The sequence below is a fragment of the Tauraco erythrolophus genome, chromosome 10 (genome assembly GCF_009769465.1).
Source record: "Tauraco erythrolophus isolate bTauEry1 chromosome 10, bTauEry1.pri, whole genome shotgun sequence".
Lineage (NCBI taxonomy): Eukaryota > Metazoa > Chordata > Aves > Musophagiformes > Musophagidae > Tauraco > Tauraco erythrolophus.
Window position 1 is genome coordinate 3,206,951 of NC_141474.1, and position 20,459 is coordinate 3,227,409.

The 20,459-nt window shown below is 44.3% G+C and overlaps 2 protein-coding genes across 3 annotated transcripts in view; both read left to right on the top strand.

Moving 5' to 3' along the window:
• NIBAN1 (niban apoptosis regulator 1) overlaps nt 1–3,119 on the top strand; it is a 68,511-nt gene extending 65,392 nt beyond the window's left edge. Inside the window, exons 13-14 of the mRNA XM_086617692.1 lie at nt 227–338; nt 1,235–3,119. Of these exons, the coding sequence (XP_086473818.1) occupies nt 227–338; nt 1,235–2,934 (1,812 nt within the window). The 3' untranslated portion in view covers nt 2,935–3,119. The remainder of the gene's footprint in view (nt 1–226; nt 339–1,234) is intronic.
• Nucleotides 3,120–6,124: 3,005 nt separating this feature from the next.
• The window catches only part of EDEM3 (ER degradation enhancing alpha-mannosidase like protein 3), a 33,519-nt gene continuing 19,184 nt past the window's right edge, over nt 6,125–20,459 (top strand). For both annotated transcript variants that reach the window (XM_086617288.1, XM_086617289.1), the window contains exons 1-6: nt 6,125–6,282; nt 8,240–8,285; nt 13,870–13,970; nt 17,884–17,923; nt 19,289–19,401; nt 19,977–20,130. In XM_086617288.1, the coding sequence (XP_086473414.1) occupies nt 6,125–6,282; nt 8,240–8,285; nt 13,870–13,970; nt 17,884–17,923; nt 19,289–19,401; nt 19,977–20,130 (612 nt within the window). The remainder of the gene's footprint in view (nt 6,283–8,239; nt 8,286–13,869; nt 13,971–17,883; nt 17,924–19,288; nt 19,402–19,976; nt 20,131–20,459) is intronic.

The window sequence follows — 20,459 nt, forward strand, 5'->3', positions numbered from 1 at the left end:
CACTGCTTTTAAATGGAATTGTAGTGCAAGAATACTGCTTGATAACTGCGTAATAAATTGGGAACAAACATACTTCATTTAGTCAGAGTTTAAATAGTTCCCCTCAAGAGCTGGCAAGGAGCATTGCAAGACCTGCTGGATGGCATCTCCAAGGTGCTCTCTTGAGGTAGAACTCTCAGAATCTCTAATTTTTATCTATCTCCTCCTTTCCTCTGTGTCTGCGCAGGAGCTGCAGAAATACGAGCAGTACATTTTTGCCGATTACACTAGCGTGATCCAAGTGGAGAACGTGTATGAAGAGATTTTATATCAGACACTGCTTGAGGAAACCCTGAAAGGTGGGAACGTTCTCGAGGTGACAGTAATAACATTTTGGCCGTTGGCCGGTGAGTTTTTGCTTCAGAGCTTCCCAGAGTCCTCACCTGGCTGTTTCAGACCCAAGTCTCCCTCTCCCAAAGACTGGGGCTTACAGTGCTACGGGGTTTGGATTCAGCTCGCCAAAGATGCGTAGCAAGCCCTAAAATGTGAATTATTGGGCAACTTTACTAACCCTGGGCAGCTCACAGTGATAGCTTGGCACAAGCCTATTTCTAACAAAAGGTAATTATGCCAGCTTCATTTTATCTCGATTCCCTGGGCCAAGGAGTGAAATTATTCTCTCATTTGTGGAGTTGGAGCAATCTCTGAGGGTAGCAAAAATTAATTTCCCCAAATGAAATGTACTGCTGGATGCAGTTTCCAGTACATCACTGGTGCCAGTGCAGTACTCCCTGCAGAGCTCCCTGCTTTTGTGTCAGAAAACGAAACTATTCTTGATGGCAGATACATAAAATACTTGTATCCCTCTGGATCTGTCTGTCTGTCCGCACCCTGGATGAGCTTCTAGATTGCTCAGTAAATTTTAATAGCTCCTCTTTGGCACTCCTGTTCAAAAATATCAGCGTAATAATCAATGTAACGAGTACACTTTCATTCATATATTCAGTGTATATTCTGGTGGTTTTTTGTTACAGCAATGCTTACGTCAATATTGAAGTTCCTTTAATAAAATGAAATAAAGTAAAAATCCCTACCCTCAAAAAGAAATGTGAACTAAAAGCAAGTTGAAAGTGAAAATGACTGTTGTCTGTAATACCAAAACGTACAGCATTAGACACTCAGGAAAATGCTGTGCCTTCTTCAGTTTACCTCTGCCAGTCTTTCCAAACCAGTTTGATCTTTCTGTTTTATTTAGTGATAAAAGAAGCTGCCGTTATGAAGAAGCACAACCTCTTTGAAGATAACTTGAATTTGCCCTGTGAAAGCGTGTCCAGCTTGACGGACCTGAAGACCCCTTCGGGATCAGCACAAACCACTCCTGCGAAGAAACCTTCCAGTGCCCGAGCAGAAACGTCAGACACTGAAACTCAAAGTGACGAAACGCTCATTGTAACGGAAAAAATTTCTTGGGAGAAGGATGACAGAAAGTCATCAGACAAAGGGGCAGTCACTTCTGCTGGTGATCAGGCACGCAAAAGTGAAGAAGTGGTCCTTGCAGACATCGGTGAAAAAAAGGAGTCCCTTTCAGCTGCCCTTGAAAACCAAGAAGTTGCAGAGGGAAAAAGTGATTTGGAGAATGAAGACATGGTGAAAGCAGAGTGTGTAGCGAACACTGCGAAAGAGCCTAAGACACAAGAAGCTGTGGAGGAAAAAGTAGCTCCTGGGACTGAAACGACGGTGAAAGATTTTGGAGCCAGCCCTAAAAAAGAACTTCAGGTACATGAAGGAGCAGTGGAGGAAAAGGTAACTCCTGAGAGTCAAACAGCAACAGATGCTGCGTTTGTCGGCGGCGCTGAAAAAGAAAGCAAAACGCAGGAAAAAGTAGCTGAGATGCAGCTGACTTCCCCGCATGACAATGTAGCAGAAGCAGAGATTTTAGCGAGTGCTGAGAAGCAAATTAAGGCAGAAAAAGCAATTGTGGGAGAATCATCTCAGAGTGAAAACACAGTAGGAACAGGGTTTGAAGAGGATAGTAAAAAAGAAAGCAATGACCAAGGAGTGCATACTGAGACAAGGGTTATTTCCCAGGATGAAAACACAGGGAAGGGAGGGTTTGGGGATAATCCTGAAGAAGCAAGCAAGTCCGAAGAAAAGATTTGTAAATCCCCTGATGATGTGAATGAGATAAGGAATTTGCTGATGGTGAAGGTTGAGATACCAGCAGATACTCCGGCTGAGAACATAAAGGAGATTTGGGACGGTGAGGTATTAAAGTTGCAGGAACACAATGAATGTTCCGACGAGTTGAGCGAAATGGCTGCGGCAGAAATTGAAGTGAGCCAGACCGCGGTGAATAAAGACGCAGCGGAATGCGCGGAGCTCTCGTGGGTCCGACCATCTTCATCTAGTTTGGGGACGAGTGGTAAGAATTTAGTGAATGCGTGCGAGGGGGCCCGCAGTGTGGCACGAGCAGAGTGGCTGGTCGGAAGCTCAGCCGCGCCGCAGGAGGCACGGGCAGAGGTGGGCATCAAGCAAAGCGTTGGGTACGCGGGTGCGGGAAGCGGCGAAAGGAATGGATGGCAGCCAGAGGAACACGCTGAAAAGGTGTCAGAAGGCAAAATATTAGATGGGGAGGAAAGAGGAGCTGTCCTGGTGGAGGTAGGGACTGAGAGCTTTCTTCATACTCCTGCTGAAAGTGCAGACACAACGCAAGTGCCCATTTTGGATGCAGAAAACCCCAAACCAGGACTGCTGGACATGCTGGTTTCTTCAGCGCTGGAGCAGGGCGAGCTTAGCGCCGCAGAGGTCGCAGGAGCTGGAGAGGCTGGTGAGGGTGAAGGGAAGCCAGAAGATGAACCTTCTTCCCACGCAGAAATACAAAGCACAGACGTAAACGATATTTTCACAGAAGAAACCAGAAACGACAGTTACGCACAGCAAAACTCTGCAGAGTAAGACACGTTTTTCATCCCAGCCCTGCAGGATTTATTTACTCCAGTTTAATTGTCAATACTCAGCTGGTTCGGGGCTACGGGAAATGGGCTTTGCTGTGGTATTGCCAGCCCCTGCAGTCTTAGCACGGATCCCTTCCTGAGTGGTGGGTGATAGGTTTCTTTCCAGTTCAAGCCCTCGTTGTTTGAAAGCAGGTTACTGTTGGGGAACCTCATCTTTCGCTTAAAATCTGCTCCCTTTTGTGGTCGTAGGAAAAGTCTGAAAGCGGGACCGCTGAGTGCTTCGAAAGCAGCTCACCCCCAACAATAAAGTGATTTTAGCATCTGAACTGTTCTTAGGCGTTCTAGCAGGGCAGCAGCTCGTGGGTTTTAAATGCATGGATTTGGCAAGTACTGCCGCGATTCTTAGGTGGTTGGTACATACGTTATTGTTCGAGGATGCTTTTCGTATTTGCATGCAGTGTAGGGGAAATAAAGAAAGCGTTTAGCGGTTAAACAGAACCAAGTAGTTAATTCAGTAGGTTGCTCAAAAGCCACACTCTATGCAGTCTCTGCAAACTGATGACTTAATTATTTTAAAGTTTTGACGGATGTTAAAGACAAGCAAGTGTTCTGATTTTTTTTTTTTTCTCTTATTGCTATATTTAAAATGGGGAAAATATGGGAGCAGGTTTCTCAGTCCCACTCTGCACTTCTGGGTTATTTAGCCTTCCAGAGCACTTTATGGCTATTTTATTTTGTTTTGTTTTATGGAAGGGAAAGATGAGAATGTTTACAGTAACTATGACCATTAGGCAGCATCTTTCTGGTTTACTTCCCACCATAAAATATATTCACTTACCAAATATTAAGAGTCCTGCCATTCCCATTCTTACTGAGTTACCCGGCTCTGTAGGCCTTTTTAGGTGTGGAAATTATGTAATAAATGTCAATAATTGTGAAATATAACCACCATTGCTTATTATTTCTAACGCAGACGTTAACTGAAGCAAAAAGCAGCCACAGGTTATTCCCGTGTGCTTGGATTTTGGAGGGCAGGATCACGTTTCAAAAGCAGTTATTAAAATGAGACCTGTTGCTTTCATAGCTGGCATATTATCATCCGTATCAAATCACAATTATGCACAAAGTTGCTTCCGTGCATTAGTCACACGCACGATTTACAGACTGTGCACAGAAAAGCTTGGAAATTAAAACCAGCGTTTTAATAAATTGGGCTTTAGAGTTCAAGATCTCACTTCAGAGATCAGTTTAAGGCACCTTAAAAGTTTGCCCTGGTGTTTCAGACTATTTCTGAATAAATGAAATACAGTACAAGAGATTAATGATACATACAGCAAGGACTGTAGGATTTACACCCATAAAGACATGGGAAGAAGTAACAAAGTCCCGAGAGCACAATGCTTTTTGGCATTTAACTTCAACAAACCGTGCAAGGTCTATTATTTACTGCTATCAAAATATGCTATAATACTAACAGAGAATTGACACTAGAGGAAAAGGCAAATATTACTGCATAAGTGAGGAACGTTGTTGAGCAACTGGACCAACTGCAACGTCACTAATGGAAAATAAATGCAACTCCTGTTTATTCCAGAAGCCGTACTGCGGTATACAGACATTAAGGCCACAGATGTTTTCCTTGCAAAAATACTTTTCAGTTGTTTCCTCCTTATATTTCATGCAAAAAGACTCATTTGCAAACACACAAACCACTGTCAGCCAATTATTTTTAAAAATCATTAGTTATTTCTAATTGGTACTGGATGCTGAGTGACTTCAGATTTATAATATGTGCTTTACGCTTAAGCAGCAGTCTCTTTTAGCCTTGCTAAAATTACCAAACATGACTTTTTTAACACAGTGATTTATGCAAAGAGGAGCAGCGAGACAGCGACTGTGAAAAAGGCTGCAGCCTCCTACAGAAGCTGTTTTATGACTAATTTGAATTAGATACATCCGTACAGAAAGTATTTAGCATAAACACTCCCATCGTAGTAATTTTCGAGTTCTTTTATGGCAGGCTTAGACCTGGGTAATATTTTCTTGTAATATTAAAGAATTGAGTTGTTGGACACAGATGCTCAGCACATTTGTTTTTCACAAGCAGGATGGGAAAGGACAGGGAAGATTTAGCCCGTACATCGCCTTTTCCTGCAATTCAAAGTTCCTCATAGCCAGGGGACTGATTTTTTTTTTTGCCTTGGTGGATGTTTTCTGTACATTCAGATGTTTGCAAATGGATAGAGTCGCATTTTTCTTGTCTGGAATCAGCCTCGGGTAGAGGGGACAGCGGTTTAGAGGTCAGCAATCCGCACGCTTACGTTGGGCCACTGATGGAAAAAAGAACAAGCCACCCAGTCAGTAATTTTGGTCGCTTTCTTAGAATTTCCTACACTTACCTGCCATGAATTATTTTGCTTGTAAAGCTGGCACAATAATAAATGACTTTTCACTGCCTGGACGGTTGAGGTGCCCTGAGGTACCGGGGAGATGTTACCGCTGTTTGATTTCATGGGGTGGCCACTTATTGAAGGACAGGACATGAAACACGTTCTATCTTGCTTATAACTTTGTAAAAAACGCTTATCGTGACAATAAAAAGCAGCTCTTCCCTTCCATCGCTGGGAAGCTGGTTTTTTGCGTGTGGTAACGTCATTTGGGGGGGGTTTGTATTAAAACAACGTACTTCAAGCGGCTGCCGGGGCTAAGCTGCGACACTCGCCGTGCGTTCTCTCCGGCCGAGCGCTGCCTTTCGGCCTCGCTTACCCGCTGGGCCTCCGGCTGCCGGCGCAGCCGCCCCCGCGGCAGCCGCCGCCCTTCTCCTCAGGAGCGCGAACTACCCGTTCCTGCGCTGGTGCATGCCGGGAGCTGTAGTCCGGCGGCACCGCGCCTGCGCACCGCTCTCCTCCACCACCCCCCCCCACCCCCCCCTCCCCTCCCCTCCCCTCCCTCCCCGCCCCTCCTTCTGTCCACGTGGCCCTCTCGCGGGGCGCACCGCTGCCGTCACGCGCTCCCGCCCCGCTCCTATTGGGCCCGGCCGCGGCGTGGGCGGGCGGGGGGACCCGGAAGTGGCGGCGCCACAGGAAAGCGGAGGGGCCGGTTCCGGCCGCCGCGCCGTGAGGGGCGGGCAGCGGGCGGGATGGGCCGGAGCCGGAGCCGGGCCTAGCGGCAGCGGGCGGGCGGCCGCGGCCATGAGCGGAGCTGCGGGCTGCCCGGGCGGCGGCGAGCGGGGGCCTCGCTGGAGGAGGCCGTGGAAGCTCCTGGCCCTCGGCCTGCTCTCCGCCTCCTCCGTGCTGGCGGCCGCTCCGGGCGCCGGGGCCATGAGCAAGGAGGAGAAGCGCCAGTTGGGGTGAGAGCCGCCGCGGCGGGCCGGGCTGGGAGTGGGGGGAAACGGCGGCGGCGGCGGCGGGTCGCCCTCAGGCCCACCGGAGCTCTGTGAGGCCGGGGCGGTGGCCGGCGGGGCCCTGAGCCCACCGCCCGCCGTGGCTTTGCGGTGCCCTGGTGTCCTCTCGCCGTGCTGGGGCGGGCAGAGCTGCGCTGCCCCCGCGGGTTGGGTTGTGCTCGGCGGGTGCGGGTGGGCCCCTCGCCCGGCGGTGCCTCGGGAACGTCTCTCCCGTCCCTGCCTTTTCCCCCTGGAAGACTCCGCGGGGTGCGTGGCATCGCTGTCCCGTCAGTGTGCGAGGTGTGTGCGCCGGAGCCGCGCTGGGATTTGGGGTCAGGTCGCTCCAGGTGTTTCGCCTCTCGGCGTGTGGGGTCAGACCCTTCTGCCTGCCCTACCCTGGGAGCTCCGGTCTCTTGCGGCCAGTGGTTGTGTGCAATTCTGGGTAAAAGTGATCAAAGGTAAATCCATAGTCAGTTGATCTAATTACGGCTGTGCCTCTGGAACACGAGTGTCTGGGGAGTCATAAAAAAGGTAAATGTTTACATGCGTTCTTGCTCCTGTGTATAAGATTAACTGCTTTGGTCCCCCGTGCATGTTCGTGTGAGAAGCTGGTTCTCTTTTAATATGCCTTTTTGAGGGTGGTGGGGCGCTGGCACAGGTTGCCCAGAGAAGCTGTGGCTGCCCCATCCCTGGAAGTGTTCAGGGCCAGGCTGGATGAGGCTTTGGGCAACCTGGTGTAGTGGAGGGTGTCCCTGCCCATGGCAGGGGGGTTGGAACTAGATGGTCTTTGAGGTCCCTTCCAACCCAAACCGTTCTGTGATTCCGTGCTTTTGGGTTGAAGGATAAAGATTACAGCAACGTATTGCACTGTGCGGAGTAGGATTCTTTTAGACAAACATGTAAACGAGCCTATCGTGATCTCATTGTATTGCTCGGGCAGTTTCATCATCATCATCCTCTTCCCATCTACCGGTCAGTTGCACAGAATAATGATGCAGAAAGTCTGCTGGAGAAACACCACGGAGGCTTTCATGGCTGCTGATCATTAGATATAAGTTGATATTTAACTCTGATCACGTTTATAATTACTAGAGTTTTTCATTTTGGGTTCTCAGGGTGCTTTTGAATACTAACGTTTTACATGTTTCCTTCATGTGACTACATGAGAAGTTTAACCTTTGTTCACTGATGGTTTTAAAACTTTTGCATTCAGAACTCAAACTTTCTGTATCATTTGACGCCCCAGGCGGGTGCAGGTAATGCCCAGTTTGTACCTGGGGGCACCGAGCTGGGGCATTTCTGAATAACAGAAATCTGTAGTTGTTTAATGACAAGATCATGTCAGTTGCAGAGATTCTTGCAGAAAAGGCCCTGTAAGTGTAAGTTACATGGAGAGAAATAATTTTTTAAGCTTTCTGTATGCTGCACCCCTGAACAGTGCTATATGTTCAGTTCAGCTTAGTTCATCTGGACCTGGCACTTGTGTGCCAGACCCTGGGGTTTTGTCTGCTGCAACAGATCCCAGAACTGCAAACTGGACGTAGTCTGAAAAAAAAAATCACGCTCTGCTCTCTTGATGACTTAATGCATGTGATGAGTTAAAACTACTTCTTAAACTTCCAAGTCACTGAACTAAATCAGATATTTAGAATATAATTGTGGCGTTGTTGTCTCTTTGTTCAGTCTTATCAGCAGAGATTGTAAATTACATTGATGGTAGCTCAGAAATTAGTGTGCTGCTTTGCCTCGCAGGGCTCCTCAGTAAAACAGTTAGCAATGATGGGAGGTAGTGCTGCCTCTCAAAAAACACCAGTGCTTTTTTGTATAGCAGCGTTTCTCACCTTGGCTGCTGTTCAAACACGTAAAATAAATATATCTACAAGTTAGGCCGACTACTAATGCTTTTTCTCCTTTTCTTTTTTAGAAACCAAGTGCTGGAAATGTTTGATCACGCATATAGCAATTATATGGTAAGTAAAATACCCGTTTGTTGAATTTTTTCAGAGCTGTTATTGCTGACCTGGCAGAGAAAGCAACCTACAGTACATGACGTTCTAGAGAAACAGCAGGGAGGTAGGGGCGAAAAGGAAGCTAAAACAAATAAGAGCACGTGTAAAACCTTTAAAAAGAAAGGAACAAGTGGTAGTTTCAGGAAGAGCAGTGTCAGGAGGGTTGTGATGGCTTTCAGAATGGTGGAATTGCAGCAGCTGTGTTAATCTGTGCCGGATCTTTCCTCAAAACATTTTATCTCACATTAAGCTAGGAACAGTTTTCATCTCTGATAAACTATTTTGTTTGAAATTCCAAACTCCTAAAAACGTTAGGGAAAGGAAGCTCAAGAAGAGCTGTCAGTAGTCATCAGATTCTGGAGAATAAAATTGGTGATATTTATTTTGTGGGCGAAAATTCTGTGAAATATTTCTTCTGCAGTAGGATGCATTAGGTGCGGTTTGGTTGGTTTTTTACAAACAAATGGGGTTTGTAGAACAACAAGGGGATCTTGGTATCCCCTTGCTCGAGGGAAAGGGAGGGTTGAGGGAGGTGATTCTGCCCCTTTACTCTGCTCTCGTGAGACCCCACCTGGAATACTGCATTCAGCTCTGGAGTCCCCAAAACAAGAAGGACATGGAGCTGTTGGAGCGGGTCCAGAGGAGGCCACGAAGATGATCCGAGGGCTGGAGCACCTCTGCTATGGAGACAGGCTGAGAGAGTTGGGACTGTTCAGCCTGGAGAAGAGAAGGCTCCGGGGAGACCTTCTAGCAGCCTTCCAGTACCTAAAGGGGCTACAAGAAAGCTGGAGAGGGGCTTTGGACAAGGGCATGTAGTGACAGGACACGGGGCAATGGATTTAAACTGAAAGAGGGGAGATTTAGATTGGATTTAAGGAAGAAATTGTTCCCTCTGAGGGTGGTGAGGCACTGGAACAGGTTGCCCAGAGAAGCTGTGGCTGCCCCATCCCTGGCAGTGTTCAAGGCCAGGTTGGATGAGGCTTTGGGCAACCTGGTGTAGTGGAAGATTTCTCTACCCATGCCAGGGGGGCTGGAACTAGATGATCTTTGAGGTCCCTTCCAACCCTACGATTCCATGATTCTATCTGGTGTTATGTCTGTGCATTGTGGCCTCTTCTGAGGATGTGACTGTCATATGGCAGCGAGCCACGCTCGCTGTGGTTTCTTTTAACACGACTTGTGACTTTCTGTGCAGGTGTGTTCATGCTCTGGATACGTGAGCCATTCCGCACTCTAGTCAGCCTTGAAATGCGTCGGCTTAGTTTAGATATGCTGAAGAATAAGGAATTACTTGGAGTGGACTGAATTCCTCAAGTAGTAATTACTTTAAAACATACTATAAGTGATCTCCACTTGTGAGGAGAAACTGTAAACGTGAGTAGGATGAACATAAAAGGTGGATTCGTTAACTTTACGTTAACAATCTTTCTGTACCTTCTTTGTGGCTGTTGCAGAAACCTCTCGCTGAAGTTGCACCAGTTCCTGCCGGACAAACCGCTGTCTCTTGACAGTGTCTTGCCACATGTCCCAGTTTCTCTAGAATGGTTTAACACTTTAATACGTGTTAAAAGATGAAGAGCTTGTGATATACTGTACATGAGAGTTATAGAACTAATGGATAGAAAGCCAAGCAGGGGTCTTTTCAAAGTGGGTGTAGTTTTTCACATTAGCTCTTGCTTTTAACACCTCGGCAGTTGAAGAAACGTCAGTCTTTTTGGTGATAATTTGTAAAGTTGTTATTTGAGTCCCTGAAAAAGACTGGGCTGGGGTTTCTCGTGGCATTCTGAAGTAAAAACTGATACATATTTGGCAAAATTGGATAAAAAGGTTATATACTGATAGAAAGGATCTGTGCTCCTTCTGTTTATTGTGTTATAAATTGGAAACTGGTAGGTGTCTTGCTACATCTGAAGCAAGAAAATTCTGGTTGGAACAGAAAACTGACTTCAGCTATCCTGGAAACTTTGAAGCCAAAAGGATATTTACTTGCCACGTATGCCGGAACACTAAACCAACAGAGAAATATGACTTGTTTGTTTAAAGTTGAAGAAAAGATTAGAGTATCAGACTTGATTCTGTCAGCAAGAGAATTCAGTGGTTTTGCAGCTGCTGTTGAAACAGCCAGCTGAAAAATTTCGATTTTCTGTTTCTGTTAATAAGCATTTTAGACATGGGTCAGAAGACTGAAAAATTCATGTTTGCGTGCAAGTGGGAAACTCCCTTGTCTCTTTTTTTTCAGTTGTTAACAGGAGCTTGAAGTAAAAACTTGCTGGGTTTTTTCAGTCCTTCAACAATATTTGTAATAATCAGGATTTTTTTTTTTTCTTCTTGACCATCAGAAAGAATAAGTGAAAATGTCAGTCCCTCGAGGCCAGTAGGTATTTCTTGGTGTACAGCACCAGTAGCGATGCTTTTTTTTTTTTTCATTATTCAAGTCCTGTGCTGCCCTGAATTTACAGTCCTGACACAAGGAACCACCATCATCTGTTTGGTCAGAACATGTAGAAGTGCCAGAGTATCTGTTGAGCTCCATTTGTGTGATGTTTCCCAGAAGTTAGGTTGTTGTAACATTTGTGCCATGTTTTGTAGTTGATGGCTCTTACTACTTTGAGGTTACTTGAAAGGGGAGAAGATACCAGTTGGGAAATCACTGGACCCAGTAGGCTTTCCTGTTCTAGATGGAGAATAAATGAACTTTTATTTTTCAAAATGCTTTTAGTTCCTTATGATTTTGTGAGACTAAAAAGTCCATTTTCTCCAGGATTTTTACCACCTTTTTTCGCTGTTATTTAAGGCAGAGATCTTAGTGTTGATGTTTTGTCGTGTGCTTCTTCAATCTGTTTTTCTGAATACTTTGCGCAGATACTCAGAAACATCTGAGCAGTATTAAAATGATCTAGATTCTGGCTTTTGTAGTTGAACTTGAGGAGAACAAAGAGTTGTGCAAAGACCAAAATACTTGGGAGGTTGGTAGATAGGGAAACAAACGATACAGTTTCAAAAGAAGTTGCTGTAAAAGCTGTTTATTTATAGAAGAATGTTCCTTCTTTTCCTCTCTGTTTCATGTTTGAATATAGATTATTTTTTTTATACCAGGTATTTGGAAAGACTTTGAATGTGTTTACTTGCAGTTTCAGTGCAGTAATGGAACTTTTTTATCCTGCCACATTAGTTCTCCACTAAAAGTAAAATCAGAGAGTGCAGTACAGCAGCCAGTTTCCCAGTGAAACCAAAAGAGAAGCTCCCTCCCAAATTGCTTGTACTGGGCTTCTAATGGAGAGGCAATTTCGTGCATGTTTGCTGAAACTACTTATATTTAAGCTTCATCTTTCTCAATGTCTGAAAATTTTTCGGTAACCCCCTTCTGTCACACAGTGATGAATATAAAATTTGTGCCTTTTTCGTTTGATATCCCGTTTTGGTGGTAGTTTAAACCTACAGAACTTGCACAGGCTTGAGAGGGGCTAGGAACAGACGTTTTATTCAGTGGGCTTGACTTGGGCAATGGTGCCACTCCTGTTATTTCTGCCTGACTGGTGAGAAATAATTTTACAGTACAGATTGCTTCGCAGAGTGCTTTTTCTAGGAATATGGAAAGTAACGGTTGCTTTTTCAAAAAAAATCTAGCAATGTCTCTTTTCTTTTTTTTTAAAAAATAGTTATATTTGTAAAAGGCCCAATCTTGGTAAGCTTTTTTTGTGAATGTTATCATTTGTTATGCTTTTTGTGGTGATTTACCGATGGATTATTTTACCTTCTAAGTGAGTTCTCTTATCCGTCACCGATTGTGACCCTGAGTCACTTATGTTCATTGGGAAATTTCCAGAGTGAGTTTGAAGTCTAATTCCCCCTCATTTCTCCGTGAAACATAAGCCACTTGATAATACCTGCGTTAGTTTTAGATTTTAAACTCATCTTTGAGATGATAACTGTAAGAAATATTATAGGAAGGGTCATATGCATGATGTTGCAGAAAGCAAGCAATTAACTATTCCAGTTAATCAGTGGGGTTTTTTTAGATGTGTCGTTAGTTGTTCCAGACTTCTCTTGGAGATTGGAGAAAGAGAGAGGAGGAGAACGAGATCCTGTTGCTCTGTTCACAGTTTAATCGTTTCCAGTCACCCAAAGGAAAGCAGCTTTACAGAGAAGGACCTGAGGGTCCTGGTGGACACCAAGTTGACCACAAGCCAGCAATGTGCCTTTGTGGCAAGGGCAGCTAACGGTATCCTTGGCTGCTTCAGGCAAAGTGTTACCACCAGGTCAAAGGAAGGGATATTTCACCTCTACTCAACACTAGGAGGCCACACTTGGAGTGCTGTGTCCAGTTCTGGTCTCCTCACTATAAGACAGACATGGACATACTGGAGAGAGTCTAACAAAAGACCGCAAAGCTGGTTAAGTCTTTGGAAGTCTCTCCTGTGAGGAAGGCTGAGAGAGCTGGGACTATTCAGCCTGGAGGAGAGAAAGCTCAGGAAGATCTTATCGATGTAGATAAATACCTGAAGGAAGCCTGTAAAGAAGTTGGAGCCAGGCTCTACACAGTGGTGCCTAGTGACAGAACTAGAGGCAACAGGCACAAACTGAAACACAGAGGCTCCTTCTGAACATCAGGAAACACTTTCTGACTGTGAAGGTGACCGAGCGCAGGTGTAGGTTGTCCAGGGAGGTTGTGGAGCCTCCATCCTTCGTGTATTCAAAAGTTGTCTGGACACAGACCTAGTCAACTGGGTCTGGGTGGCCACACTCGAGTAGAGGGTGTCCTGGTTTCAGCTGGGATGCAGTTAGTTTTCTTATTAGTAGCTAGAATAGCACTATGTTTTGAATTTTGGGGGATTTGGTAGGAGAAGAATGTTGATAACACACTGATGTCTTAGCAACAGCTATGAACATCACGGACTTTTCAGCTTCCTGTGTTTTGCCAGGGTGCTGGTGCACAACAAGCTGGGAGGGACCGTGGCTGGGACAAAGGGCCCACAACTCCTAGTTTAGGATTTGAGTTTAGGCTTAGGATTGAGGCCCAAATTGGCCAATGGAATATTGAATATCGTGCAACATCATGCTCAGTGTATAGATGAGGATTGGCCAGGAAGCTCTCTTCGGGGCTCTTGAATTCCCAGGATTACGGGTTTGGGTCTTCTCTGTTCAGAATCACCAGTTGGGACGGGACGGATGTTGGTCAGTGGGTGGTGAGCGATCGCACTGTGCATTGCTTGTTTGTGTATATTATTATCACTATATATATACACATTATCTTATATTTTTATTATTATTATTAAATTGTTCTTATCTCGACCCACAAGTCTCCTTCCCTTTTCCTCTGTAATGCTTTTCCTTGTTCCCCAGGGGTGAGGGAGGGTGACCCGGTGTTTAGTGGCTGGGTTACACCATGACAGAGGGTTTGGACACGATGACCTCAGAGATTCTGTCATTGTCATTCAGTTTTTCTGAAGTACAACATAACTGGACTTCCTTTTAACGGGCTCTGAGGATTTGCCGGAACGGCTGTAACAGTAATAACTTATTCCCTTGTCTTTTTTCCCTACAGGAACACGCGTATCCAGCGGATGAACTCATGCCTTTAACTTGTCGTGGACGAGTACGGGGTCAGGAACCAAGTCGAGGGGACGTGGATGATGCCTTGGGAAAGTTAGTGTTTGAAATGGTTACTGTCTCATGTAAACATCGAGGACTATAAATAAGATTTGCAGCCCATAAAACTTGTTTCTTCAGTTGACATGTCATAGAACCATAGAACGGTTTGGGTTGGAAGGGTCCTCAAAGATCATCTCTTTCCAACCCCCCTGCCATGGGGACACCCTCCACTACACGAGGTTGCCCAAAGCCTCATCCAACCTGGCCTTGAACACTTCCAGGGATGGGGCAGCCACAACTTCTCTGGGCAACCTGTCCCAGTGCCTCACCACCCTCAGAGTGAAAAATTTCGTCCTTATCTCTAATCTAAATCTCCCCTCTTTCAGTTTAAAGCCATTGCCCATGTCCACAAACTTAAATTTGTTGAAAAAGATGCTATGGGTGCAGAGAAATCCATGATTTCTCTTGTAAGTTCTCCTGTGGGGGTAGGGGTGAAGCTATTGGAAAGAGAGCTCTAATTGTGAACTACTTGCAAGTTAGGCAGAAATACTCACTTTGATTATTTCCTCCCATGATGTTAACTGGTGTGAAATTGTACCTTCATCGGAAAAAGAGAATTGATCAGGGAATGAGATCCGGAGATAGGTGGTTTTTTTAATCATTCTCCAAGTATTTTTCCACAGGAAAGCTGACATTTATGGTATTAGTAAGTTTGACTACTAAATAGGGGTTATAAGGGTTAATTATCAGTAAACAGCGAACTATTATCTATTATGCTGGCCTGAAGTGATATTCAAATGTTTTTTTTTAGTAAAAAGCTCTTTGAAAAATGTAGTTAGTCAAATGATTATCATGTGCGTGGTAGCCTGATGCCTTTGCTGAAGTATAAAATGTTATTCCAGACATGAAAATTCTTCATGTTTTCCCTTCTAAGATAGCTTATAATACAGAGTGCTGATCCTTTGACTGGCAAAATTGTAGATTTAAGGACTGTTTTTCTCCATCTGAAATGGAACAGGCAAAGACAAAGTTGAATTACTCTAAATGTGTTTGTAGTTGGGTTTTATTTTTCCCACAAGGAATGTTGTCTCCGTGTGTGCTGTTTATAGAGCAAATCCATGATAACAAATAGCTGATGCCTTCCTTGATTGGTATCGCTGCTTGATGTCCCGAAGCAGAATAGTGTTAATGAAAGTCCTCGTCTTAAATACTGCTTCTTATTCACTCTGGGATATTGAGTATGTCATTTTGGTTATTTTTCATTACGTACGCAAGTTCCTTCGTCCAGAGATTCCTGTATAAGCCTGCTGCCTTGGATGTACTGAGAGATACAACTGATGAGGAAGAAGGGTCAGGAAAATGTATTTTTAATGGTAGAATGGTTGGAGTTGGAAGGGACCTTAAAGATCATCTAGTTCCAACCCCCCTGCCATGGGCAGGGACACCCTCCACTACACCAGGTTGCTCAAAGTCTCATCCAACCTGGCCTTGAACACTTCCACGGATGGGGCATCTACAACTTCTCTGGGCAACCTGTTCCAGTGCCTCACCACCCTCTGAGTGAAAAAATTCTTCCTTAGATCTAATCTAAAAATGCCCTCTTTCAGTTTAAAGCCATTGCCCCTTGTCCTATCACTACACGCCCTTGTAAAAAGACCCTCTCCAGCTTTCCTGTAGGCCCCCTTTAGGTACTGGAAGGCTGCTAGAAGGTCTCCCTGGAGCCTTCTCTTCTCCAGGCTGAACAGCTCCAACTCTCTCAGCCTGTCTCCATAGCAGAGGTGCTCCAGCCCTCGGATCATCTCGTGGCCTCCTCTGGACCTGCTCCAGCAGCTCCATGTCCTTCTTGTGCTGGGGACCCCACAGCTGAACACAGTATTCCAGGTGGGGTCTCACAAGAGCAGAGCAGAGGGACAGAATCCCCTCCCTTGACATGCTGCCCACGCTGCTCTGGGTGCAGCCCAGGACACGGTTGGCTTTCTGGGCTGCCAGCACACATTGCCGGCTCGTGTTGAGCTTCTCATCCACCAGCACTCCCAAGTCCTTTTCCTCAGGGCTGCAATCAATCCATTCTCCTCCCAGCCTGTACTTGTGCTTGGGATTGCCCCAACCCACGTGCAGGACCTTGGACTTGGCCTTGTTGAACTTCATGAGGTTCTCACAGGCCCAGCTCTCCAGCCTGTCAAGGTCCCTCTGGATGGCATCCCTTCCCTCCAGCGTGTCCACAACACCACACAGCTTGGTGTCATCTGCAAACTTGCTGAGGGTGCACTCGATCCCACTGTCCATGTCACCAACAAAGATGCTGGTCATGCATGCTGGTCATGCATGCTTTTTAATGACCTTCTTTTACGTGGTAACGTGCTATTATTTGAGCACAGACACCTTTCAGCCCCTGAGATGCATCGAGTAGTGTTAAGTATTTATTATTTTTTCTGTACACATGCTTTTTCTGTTCCTAATAATCAGCTATAGTATTATATATCAAGTTTTTTTACACAATCCTTTTTCTTCCCAGCTGGCTCACCAGTCATGTTCTGTACAAGCCTTTGCAATCACAAAGCAACAGGGTGGAAGAGCTGGGTCAGTTCTGTTTCTCTGGAGGGCCAAGGAGTATATTTGCACACTGGCCTTCCCTGTAGCTTACATCTTTACAAATTAAAGAAGATTATAATATGTGGCCACTTAATTAGATTTTCAGTGATGCTCCATGTGTAGTCGCGCGTTTCCTACGGGTTCTCAAACACTGGCGACTCGTGAAATTCTTGAGACTTGTTGTTCAAAAAGCAGTCGTATCCATTTCCAAAGTTTTCAATTTTAATATTGTCGTGTTCTGTAGATTCTGTTCTGTGTTTCTTAACGTAAGAGCCACTTTATCAGGTTAGGCCAAAGGTCTGCTCAGCTTGGGAGGCACTGGGAGAGGCCGAGAGAAGAATACACGAACAGGACAAGCTATATCGTGATAGTCATGTTTCAGACAGTATGGATCCAGCTGCAGCGGGGCACTAGGTGGTGTCTCTTTAAAAGCCATTCAAAGGTTTTGATTCTATAGATTTTTATCTCATCAGTTTTTGGATCTCTGTAAGTATTTGGCTTTTATAAAGCGCCCTGTGACAACGGGTTCAGTGACTTGATGTTCTTTTTTTTCACGGAATAAAGTAGTTCTTTATTTTAAGCCCGCCACTTGCCACAGCTGGGTGGCACCAGGTGAAAGTTACTGCAAGAAACAGCGAATAACAGATTCTCGTTCACTCTCTTCATGCCATGGGCGATTTAAAAATCTTTCTTTAATGACAATTAAGCTTTTGCAGGCTGAAGAGCACTGGTCTGTTCGCTTGTTCCCAGTACAGAAGCTCCTGTGTACCTTCAGCCCCCCCTTACTGCCCTTTATTGTATCTTTTCCTGTTCCCTTACATCCCACATGGAAGTTTCATAACAAAATAACAGCGTTTTCTGTAGTCTCTCACCACTAATTTTAACACTCACAACAAATTGCAGCTTTTTCTCAAGTAGCTAATTGGAACAGTTCCTGGTCGGAGAAATTTAGCTCGCAATGATTTTTTGATCTTCCTCAATCTTGTTGTTATTACACTTAAGTCAACGTTCTTCATTTTTTAAAAAAGAGGTTGGAAACCAAGACTTTGAACCATTCTACTTGTGTTTCTTAGTAGGTTTGATTGGAAAATAGAAATAAAAATTTAGTTTGCTTACAAGAGGTGTGAAAGCTTTGTGGGAAATAAAGATATCTTTATAATCATAACTTGTTTCAGTCAGCTCCTCAACCGGTCACTGACAAAGGGAAGAAACTTAGTAGAGTGTTTTGATATTAAATGTATTGTGTACGACTAATTTTTTAGCAGCTAGTGGTCTGTGAGAATTTAGTTTCTAATGGTATTGGTTACTATTAACAGTTACTTAATTTCTACACATACAGGTCTGTAGTAAATCTGGTTTAAATTTTGTTTCATAGGTTTTCACTGACCTTGATTGATACCTTGGACACTCTTGTGGTAAGTTTAATCTATTGATAAACTTTGATGGAGCAAGAAGTCGTCTTCTGATGTTCAAGCTTACTTTTAGATTTCTGTTTTGTTAATTTAGATATTAAAAATACTAATCTTTCTTCGCCTTTGATCTCTAGCCACCTGTTCCAAGTGGCTATTGCTTGTAAGAACTTCAAAGTGCTGCCTTGGTGGTGCTTGGAGTTCATTGCAAAAAGGATACTAGAACAGTTTCTTCACGTTTCATTGATACTTTATCTTGCTAACTTAACAAAAAATATGGGAGTTTGCTTCCTGTTACCATCTAAACCAACGTGCTGACTTATGGGTGAGCATCTCTTAATGCCTACTGAAGGTTGCCCAAAGCCTCATCCAACCTGGCCTTGAACGCTTCCAGGGATGGGGCAGCCACAACTCTGCCATCTCTTATTAAAAAGACTCCAGTCATTAATAAACTACTTTTTGTTAGTTTTCAATCTTTTTGGTGTATTTTGTCATCATTAAATAGAGTTCACAAATTAGACGTTTTTGGCCGTTCAAAATGGTAACAATTCAGGTAAAACAAATCTAAAAAGCTCAGAAAATCTTGAGTGCACCGATTCGATGCGTGAATCATATGATGCTCTTTCTCTGCAAGACATTCCCTCTTTATGATGTGCTGTGAGGTGACCCTTAGTTCTTTTGAATCGAGACCACAAACATGGGGAATGTGGAGTCTGAAACTCACAGTCTCTACCAGACACTCAAATGAGTTACTGTGGTTTATTTATTGTTTTCTTGTCTTAGGGCAAGACTGGCAATTCCAGTGTGGAATTCTTAGGGCAATTCCACTTGTGGAATTTAAAGGCGCTTACAGTAACGAATTGGCTAAGTCACAAAGATTCTTAAAGGTTGATTGAACTAAAAGAAAGTCAGTGTGGAAAAAAACCACAAATCTGTAGGAAATGCCCGAGCTGTTCTTCAGGCACAGGGAGAAAACTGTTGGGAGGAGGGAGACAGCTAGAATGACTCACTGAACTTAGGATGTGAGTCCTTGGTCCATGGATAGCAGCCCACTGCGTCCCGTTGCACTGCAGTCATGGTGTGAGAGCAGAGGAAGGAACAAATAAATCCCTGGATAATAGTTTAGGTACATTCTCAGTGACTTTATTCTTTGCCTACAGCTTTTATTCTCTTTCATGTCTCTCATGGGAAAAACAGTCACAGAAATGTGTGTTTGCACTGGGGCAGAGTGTGCCCCTGCAGAACCAGAGTATCAACCTGAGGCATGTTAAATGGTTTCTTTTTTATTTCACTGCACTTGTTCTTCCACACCTGAGTGTGACCGTGTTAGCTCTTGTGGAACCTAAACACCTGGCTGTGTTTGTATTCCAGGTGTTAAATAAAACCAAAGAGTTTGAAGAGGCTGTGAAAAAAGTAATAAAGGATGTTAATTTAGATAACGACATAGTCGTGTCTGTCTTTGAAACCAACATCAGAGTCCTTGGGTGAGTAACTTTCATTTTTTCAAAACTCTTAAAAAATGTGGGGTTTAGCTCAATGTCCTTAAGGCATTACCTTTCTGTCCTGTTTCACCTCATTTAAAACAATTTTGCTTCTGTCAGCATAGCTCAACACCCGCCCTCAGAGAGATTTGAAGATGCTAGGCAAGAGTTGATGCAGTGGCACTGAATCAAGTTGACCTCCATCTAACTGCTGCAGGCGTAGCTTTTTTGATTAAAAAAAAAAAATTGTGCCTGCTGAGGTAGCAGTATTTTTTCTTAGTGGAAACTGTCTTAAAGATTACGCTGTTCAATACTTGATTTAACAGATAGACCGTTTCAATACTTGGGATAATAGATTGGAGGGGACCTCTGGAGGTCTCCACTCTGACTTGGTGCTCTGAGTAGGATCAGAGCAGGTTGGCTTTACGCTGTTATATGAGATTTTAGAGGTGTTGATTGGGTTTTTTTGAATAACTGTATTGGTGAATCGATGATTCCGCTATTGTTTAGGACTGAGCCCTGAGCAAGGGCTACACAGTCATTTACATACTTGTCTAAATGATTTTTCTTGTGTTCAGAGGTCTCCTAGGTGGGCATTCGGTGGCGATTATGCTGAAAGAAAAAGGTGAATATATGCAGTGGTACAATGGGGAACTTCTGCACATGGCAAAGGAACTGGGCTACAAGCTTTTACCTGCTTTTAACACCACTAGTGGTCTCCCTTATCCAAGAGTAAGTTCTCTGGTTTCTGCGATTCAGAATTACTTCTGTAAGCAAAATTTTTGTTGTTTTTATCATGGTTTCTGAAATCACTTGTGTATTTATTAAGTGTATAGAAAACCACAAGCTGAGAAATTGCTCATGTGTAGTACATGCTGCCTAGAATTTTAAAATACAGCTTTAGGCTTTCTGAATCCCTACGTTTCCAGCTCTGAAAATTCTACACAATTCTATCCAATCCATTGTTGTGGATAAGTAGTAACTGCAGAAATCTTGTCTAATCACTGCTGATTTCTTGCTCCCCACTACTACAGGCACCACCAAGCAGCTGAGGAGAGTAA